The sequence below is a fragment of the Alexandromys fortis genome, unplaced genomic scaffold, assembly GCF_014885135.2.
Source record: "Alexandromys fortis isolate MF-2015 unplaced genomic scaffold, M_Fortis_MF-2015_v1.1 scaffold_23, whole genome shotgun sequence".
NCBI classification, from domain to species: domain Eukaryota; kingdom Metazoa; phylum Chordata; class Mammalia; order Rodentia; family Cricetidae; genus Alexandromys; species Alexandromys fortis.
The window spans coordinates 6,497,491-6,504,916 of NW_026067907.1; the positions used below are offsets into that span (position 1 = coordinate 6,497,491).

At 48.7% G+C, this 7,426-nt stretch overlaps 1 protein-coding gene across 2 annotated transcripts; it reads right to left on the reverse strand.

Moving 5' to 3' along the window:
* Window positions 1-262: 262 nt before the first annotated feature.
* Window positions 263-6,434, reverse strand: Dynlt1 (dynein light chain Tctex-type 1). 2 transcript variants are annotated; one of them, XM_050135935.1, is made up of 5 exons: window positions 6,335-6,434; window positions 4,130-4,171; window positions 1,402-1,525; window positions 995-1,072; window positions 263-679 (listed from the first exon to the last, which is right to left on the reverse strand). In XM_050135935.1, the coding sequence occupies exons 1-5, from the start codon at window positions 6,359-6,361 to the stop codon at window positions 609-611; spliced, it is 342 nt and encodes a 113-aa protein (XP_049991892.1). In that variant the 5' UTR covers window positions 6,362-6,434; the 3' UTR covers window positions 263-608. The 2 variants fall into 2 exon arrangements, with proteins under 2 accessions (XP_049991892.1, XP_049991893.1); XM_050135936.1 differs by lacking the exon at window positions 263-679 and having other exon boundaries at window positions 997-1,052.
* Window positions 6,435-7,426: the final 992 nt, after the last annotated feature.

The following is a 7,426-nucleotide window of genomic DNA, read 5'->3' on the forward strand; positions in this document are numbered from 1 at the left end:
TCCGAGGGAGGCTCATCTTGTCACGTGTGTCCAACCTGCCTCTGAGGTTCACGGCCTCTCCGGCTCCGCCAGTGTCACCAGGTCTCACCAATCACAGTAAAAGACAGGCCCGTGACCTGTTCTGAGCCCGTCAGCCAGGGCAGGGTGTTCACCGACACTCTATGTCAGCGTGCAAAGGGCTGAAAGCAACCTTTAAAAAAAATACTTCTGAAGGCAGCAACATAGATTCATGTGTGATGCCCCAGACCACAAAACACCAAACTTTAATTTTGAATAATTTATTATTCTAACAAAAGTATAAAGTATGGAAAATTAGTGTATCTGAATCATTTCAGAAAGTAGAGAAAGATTCCTCCTAGCAGACTTCGGTTCTTAGCACCTTGAAAAGAAAGAGTTAAGACAAGCGGTGCTACCAGCCTCAGGTGACAGCTGGTGGCTCATCTGCCTGAAGCCGTGCGGGGCCTGTGACCGTGGAGTCATTTTTTTTTTTCTCTATGTTTCGAGTGCCACAAAACACAAAGAGGAGGAAGACGTTCACGCAATCCCTAGCTGGTGTTAAGATGAAGGAGAGATGTTGAGACACCGGAGGCGGCAGGCTGGCAAGGAGGTCAGATGGACAGTCCGAAGGCACTGACGATACAGTACATGGTCTTGTTCTCCCATCGGACTGTGCAGCTCCCTGCAGGGAAGACACACAGAGAAAGTGACTTCATTTACAGATAAATGGGCAAGTGTCTACAGGATGTTTGGGTAGGGGCTCACTATGCAATCCGGGGTAGTCTCAAATTCTCGGAGATCTGCCTGCCTCTGCCTCTCTAGATCTAGGATTAAAGGTGTGCACCTCTATGCCAGGCAGTGCTAACTTTTACAGAGATGCACGGAGAATGTGAGACACCTAAGCGCGCACTTCACAGAACACTGCTCTGGACCACAGAGCTATGGAAAAGTTGAGGAGCAATGGGTATAACATTTCCCAAGAGGGCGAAAATCCTACCGTCAGTAGAGCTGTCCCAGAAGCAGGAACTCGCGGTGTGTAACCCGGCCCCATTCTTCTGCATGATCACACAGGTCACTTAGATTAAACAAACTTGTGTTAGAAACCTTGGCAACGTAAGTTCACTTTGCCTGCTTTAAATGTAGGTAAATCACACGGCTGATGTTCCTGCATTATAGATACTACCTATCTATGTTTCCTTTATCTTAACATCTAAAAATGTCTGACCAGAAATGCTGTAAGTGCCTGTTTGACAGAAGTCCCACAACAGTGGCATCAGCCTGATGGACGAAGTGCAGGGCTCATTCACTACACAGGAGACCTGGCCCTGAAGTTCAGGAACTTTCTTTGAGCTTAGGCAACAAATTGCTACACCTCTCAAAACACACAAGAAGAAGATCCATTACCGATGTATTTAAATGGCTTCCCCAGCTTGGTGAGTTGGCTCAGAGTCTGCTCCACGACATTTGTGGTCCACTGATTGACTTTGCTGTGCTGGTAGGCATTGCCGCCGATGGCACTTTCTATAGCCTAGGGAAGAGACACAGACAGAGTCCAGAAACCACACCCTCCAGTCAACCGACATGGCCCGCGGTCCACCTAGCAGCTAAAGACAGACCCGGGGAAGACGCGTGCTTATGCTTAATCTTGGGGCTCCTTTGCATGCGTGGCTTCCTTCAGCATCACACTGCATTCCAGTTATGTTTGCACTGGCTGAAGATCTGTGTTTTACAGAATCTGTCAAACGTGTTCAACATTTTGACTAAACAAACAGATTGACTGTTCAGCTACTGCTAATATCCTAGATAAGCAACACGTTTTCTTATAGAGGTTGAAAAACATTTTATTTTGCCAATTTCTTTATAAAGTATACCAGACATTTTTATCAAACCATAAAATACGCAATCTAGTAGTGTATGTTAGATGACATTTTACTGGCTGTATAGCTGGCAATATACAGCCGATCCAGTCCTCTAGTGCTTTTTGCCCTCATTCTATGGGTCACGTCACACACGCACTGCCCAGACTTTCACATCCCAACACTTGAGCTGTGGTGGCATTTCCCCCATGCTCCAGGGCTTCTGCAGTGTCCTCACTGTCCTATCCCTGCTTCCCATCCAGTGACCCCTGGGTCTTTTCCCAGTAGCCCCACTCCAGACGCCAGTGCAGCCCCTAGCAGCTCCCTCCCCGCCACTTCTAATCTACATTCACTAAGGGCCATGGCTTGTTTTTAGACACAGGCTCGGGGGCCCTCACTGCACAGTGGTGAAGGAGCAGGGTCAGACACTGCAGGCTAAGTGCAGCAACTGGTCTTCTCAGGATGAAAACCGACATCATAGACGCCATGACTTCCAGCTGCAGACTTGGGGCTCTCTCCAGTCACGTTAACACAGCCCCTAGTTGCCCCATAGCCCACTCTAGGCTGAGAACACACTGCGGGCTAAGGACCAGTGAGTGGTCAGGGTATTGCCAGATGCAAATACTGCCCAGGAAGAAGGGCAACCACTATGCACTGTGGAATTCAGTTTCTAGGGAGAAAGGAAACCTCTAGCTTTGGAGCCACTCAACCCCCCCCCCCGACTTTTAAACAGCCCGAGGGCAGGACAAGTCTAAAGACTGTCACCTCACACTCCCCTTGGACCACTAATGTGTGCTTTAAACCACTTGTGGCCTGGGCACTGAGTCCCAGTGGATGCAGAAGACAAGAGGCAGAAGTCGCCCCTACGAAGCCCAATCTACTTTTCCCAGCTCTGGTTTAATCTACCACTTCCACCTCCCGCCTGTTCCACAGGAAACATTACCTTGAAGAAACAATAACAGGCAAACTTACACTCCCAGAAAAACCACACCCAATGTTCAACACTGTACATAAAGGAGAGACGTCACTTTGGTTTTGGATACTTCTCACAACATAGAGATTCTTCAATGCTGGCACAACTCAGTAATGGACATCAATAACCTTACATTGCAGTCAATCCAAAATTACTTCGAAGGACCTCAAATGGTACTTGGCAAAAACAAGAGGGGTTAATTCTAGCTCCCAGTCATGATAGTGGGAACGTCATGGCAGCAGGGGCCCAAGGCAGCTAATCACGTTAGTCTGCAGTCAGAAACTGGGCCGTGAATGCTGGGGTCAACATGCTTTCTCCCTTCTCTTCGGATTGGAACCCCAGCCTGTGGAATGGTGCTGCCCACATCTGGTTAACCTAAACTAGACAAAGATGCATGGTGACCAGTCACTGCACACTCTGCCGCTATGATGGACTGGATCCCTTCCAACCATGAGCCAAAATAACCTTCCTCCCTTAACACTGCTTTTATGAGTTACCCTATCACAGTGGTCCAGTTCCTTTTGTCTGCCATCCTCATTGTTTAAGGGAGGTACTAAGATTCGTATCAATAATGCATCCCCCAGCTGTATCACCAGGTCTTGAGCTATGGAAGTTGTTACAGTTTCTCTGCAGCTGCTCTTTTTCATCCAACACTGGAGTCATGAATCTTCCATGCTGCAAGGTTACAGACTCTGCCTTGACTTCCTGACTCAGTATACATAATTTGTATAATGAGAGTAAGTTTTACATATATAAGTAAAAATATTTGAAAAGCCAAAACACAGGCTCAATAGCTCTTGAGATTTTTCCCGTTTTAATTCATATGGCGTTTCCCTCATACATGCTGTGCTGGGCAGTTTTATGTCAACTTGACACAAGGTAGAGTCATCTAAGAGGTGGGAGCCTCAGTTGAGAAAATGTCTCTATAAGACCAGGCTGTAAACAAACCTGTAGGGCATTTTCTTAATTAGTGAATGAAGAGGGAGAGCCCAGCCCATTGTGGCTGATGCCATCCCTGGGCACGTGGTCCTGCATTCTCTAAGAAAGTAGGCTGAGCACGCTATGGAGAGCAAGCCAGTAAGCAGCACCCTTCCAAGGCTTCTGCATCAGCTCCTGCCTCCAGGTTCCTGCCCTGAGTTCCTGTCCTGACATCCTACAGTGATGAACAGTGATGGGGAAGGGTAGGTCAAGTAAACCCTTTTCTGCTCAAGCTGCTTTGGTTGTGGTGTTTCATCACAGCTATAGTAACCCTAAGACACAGCCATCAATCAAACACTTGAAAGACAGGCATGTTTCCACCTACCTCCTTTACAATGTTGCTCACTTCGTCCACAACAAATGCAGTCTGTTAAGGAAGAAAACTTAGATAAGTTTGGTTTAAAAGCTCTTTCTCCACAGCATCAATAAACACAGTGAGACAATGAGCGTGACTCAGAAACCAGGCTGCTGACCAGACAGAGGACTGCACTGCTCAGAGCCCAGAGATGCGAAACAGCTGGTGCCACAGGGTCCCTGCTCTGCAGGACAGAAGCACAGGTAAACACTGTTAAAATCCCACGAGAATCCTTTCTCTCCTTCCCTTGTAGCCGGCTGGTGGAACCATTAACCAGTACAAGCGATGTATTATGAGTTACTCGACTTCCATACAAATTAACTGAAGAAGCGTAACCATTTTAGAGACGGGATGTTCTCTTCCCTGAGGTAAACAGATGAGGACCTGTAATGTGTAAGAGGCTGGTGTGTGTCACATTTCTCTACCCTGTGGGCCATCAGTAAAGCAGGGCCTGAAGGAGTTTAGTTCTCTTAGTCTCCTTCTGACAAAATAGTGGATCTGACTGGGTGTAAGGTGTCCTGGAAATGACATTGGCCAGACTCTAGCCTGCCCGTGTGCTGCTCATCTGAGAACAAACTATTCCAAGTTCTGGGCCATCCTTAGCACTGGCAGCCCCGAGGCCTCTGCCTTCCTCCTAGAAAGACAGTCCTGTTTTGTTGAAGACATTTCCTGGCTGCTGACCACCGTGGGCCCTGCCCTGTTCTAGTATTGGGTAATACCCCTTTCTCTTCAGGAGGAACAAGAGTTGATGACCCAAAGCCAGCTCACTTGTTAGACTCGCAAAGTCATTTGGAAACAAAACCGAATCACTAAACTAGTGCAAGCGTGGTGTCTTAAAGAGTGAGTCAGTTGGAAGACTCTCCCTGAGTAAGTACAGTGATCCTAAACCACAAAGCAAAGTCCCTTCTGCAGCTCTCCACACAGCTAGAGCAGGAGAAAGACCAAAGGGAAAGTGTCTGGAAGGCAGTGGGCAGTGCCAGCTGCTACAAGAAAGATAAATGAACTCAGCAGAATCTGGGCGTTGGGGCAGGCAGAAAAGGCTGCCGGGTAAATAATAGTGAGCATCCATTCTCCTGCCACTAACATCCCGTGTAAAACTCAGACCGCTCTGCCCAGACATCTCTAGCCAGTTCGCGTGCACAAACTGGAACTACAATGTAGTTTTAGGGGCTTTCTCTCCACACTGGCCATTTCCTTTTTATGAAGTTCGACTAGCCGAGACTACAACCAAACCAGTTTTTAGCCTTCTGCCAGTTTGCTATCTGGGTAAGGCAGCCCCTTTGCCAGCTGCATCCGAATCGTGGCCTGAGATTACTCAGTTGGATTCCACCAGCATTCAAACACAGAATGATACTGCCATAAAGTTTGTGCTGAGAAATTAGACCAAAACTGAAAGTCTCTGATAAATGCAAATGGCTTACTCTTCGCTCAGAATACCCTTAGTTGAACTACATTTTAGAAATGTCAAAAGAGGAAATGTTAGGCTTATTTTATTTTATTTTTGGCAAACTGTGTAATACATGAGACTTTAATGAGCTTCAAAAAAGATCATTCAGGAAGAAAAAATGAGCAACTATAACTGGAGCGTCCATTCAAGCTGTTTCCTGAATAAGTCAGAACGAAGGAAAAGCCATTTTGACAACAACACATCAAGTCAAGTGTCTAGGGCACTCTGGGGTTTGTATCCCCCCCCCCAAGAATGAGCGATCTCATGACTATCTTAAACTGAAATGAAATGTACCCCGTGGTAGTGGGGAGCGCCGCACTGAAGGACAAGGTGCGGCACCGAGACAAAGGCAGGTTCTGTTTGCGCGTCTGCACTTGGCAGAAGGACAGCAGACCCCCACGGCAGGGACCGGGAGCAGGCCCTGTGTGCCCGTGTCATCAGGCATGCCACTGCAGGACCCCTACTTTCCCAAGCCGGCCCCGGCTGGGGTCTGCAGCAGCGTTAAAGGGGCGGATGATGTCATCCCCCGGCGGAGGATGAGAGCCCTACCGAGTCCACCAGCCCGCACGGGCACCGCCCACGCGGGAAAGACTCGGAGTGGCCCGCTGGGAACCGCCACCCAGGCTCATCAGCCTCGGGTTGGGTGGCCGTGGACAGAAGTAGCTGCGGCTTCCCGCGCCACGCCTGGATCTCGGCCACCACCCTCCCGTGGCCCATCCCGGCATTACCTCTTCGGAAGCCTGGAAGTCTTCCATCTTTCCTCTACCGCGTCTCCTCCGCCGCCGAGTAGAGTGGACTGCGCAGGCGCACCTAGGCCCCGCCCACTCCTCCGCCCCCGCGCCAGGGACCCTGACCACTACCAATAGCCACCCACGCTCTAAAGATCAGGCCCCTCCCACTAGGGGGACACCGCCTATTGCCCGCCCCGCCTACCGTGATTCGGACCCCGCCTCCTACGTTTCCAAGTAGCAGGGCGTGACTCTCAGTCCTTCTGGAGGTGGTTGCCAAAGAAACTGTCAGAGTCGCCTAACCGCTCTCTAAACTGTAGCAACCCAAACCAAACAAAGGCACAAAAGCCAGTCTAAGACGGAGAGCACGGTCCTGGCCCTCCCTCCCGCTCGCACTGTTGAAGTTGATTGAAACTTTCAAATAAGTCCGAACAACTAGGAACAAATTGTACTGCGCGTTGGTTGCTTCCCCTTGGGGATCTAGGTTCAGGATTCTCCCAGCTATCAGAACGGAAGTTTGCAAGCCTTACGTTTTCCCATATACGATCAATGCGAGTTTTTTCCTTTTAAGAACCACTTTTTAAAACGTTTTGCGCTCAACATTTTGTAAAATGCTGTCCACTCCCTAGCTTTCTTAACCAAAGTGAACTAGGCGCCTACTTGTACCCAGGGCGACGAGGAGTTGTTTTGAGCTTGTCCACAGTTCCCCCTCTTGGGCTGAGGTGTGTGCACCTGCTTGCATGTACTGGAGGCTTGAAGCTTTGACTTTGGCGCGTGTTCTCTACCATGCACTTAAAACCGAAGGGTCACTCCTGACTTCCCCGAAGCTAGCTGTTGGAACCCCTGGGAACAACTGGTTTTAAGGACCTCAGGGTCGCCGGGCGGTGGTCACACACGTCTTTAATCCCAGCACTCGGGAGGCAGATGCAGGTGGATCTCTGTGAGCTCGAGGCCAGCCTGGTCTACAACAGCTAGTTCCAGGACAGGATCCAAATCTACAAAGAAACCCTGTCTCAAAAAAAAAAAAAAAAAAAAAAAAAAAAAAAAAAAAAAAAAAAGGGAAAAAAAAAAAAAAAAAAAAAAAAAAAAAAA

Coding starts and splice junctions, on each gene's coding strand:
- Dynlt1 (XM_050135935.1), bottom strand. CDS start 6,361: ATGGAAGACTTCCAGGCTTCCGAAGAG. Junction 4,172..6,334: donor ACTTCCAGGCTTCCGAAGAG/GTAATGCCGGGA, acceptor CTTCCTTAACAG/ACTGCATTTGTTGTGGACGA. Junction 1,073..1,401: donor GAAGCCATTTAAATACATCG/GTAATGGATCTT, acceptor GTTTAATCTAAG/TGACCTGTGTGATCATGCAG.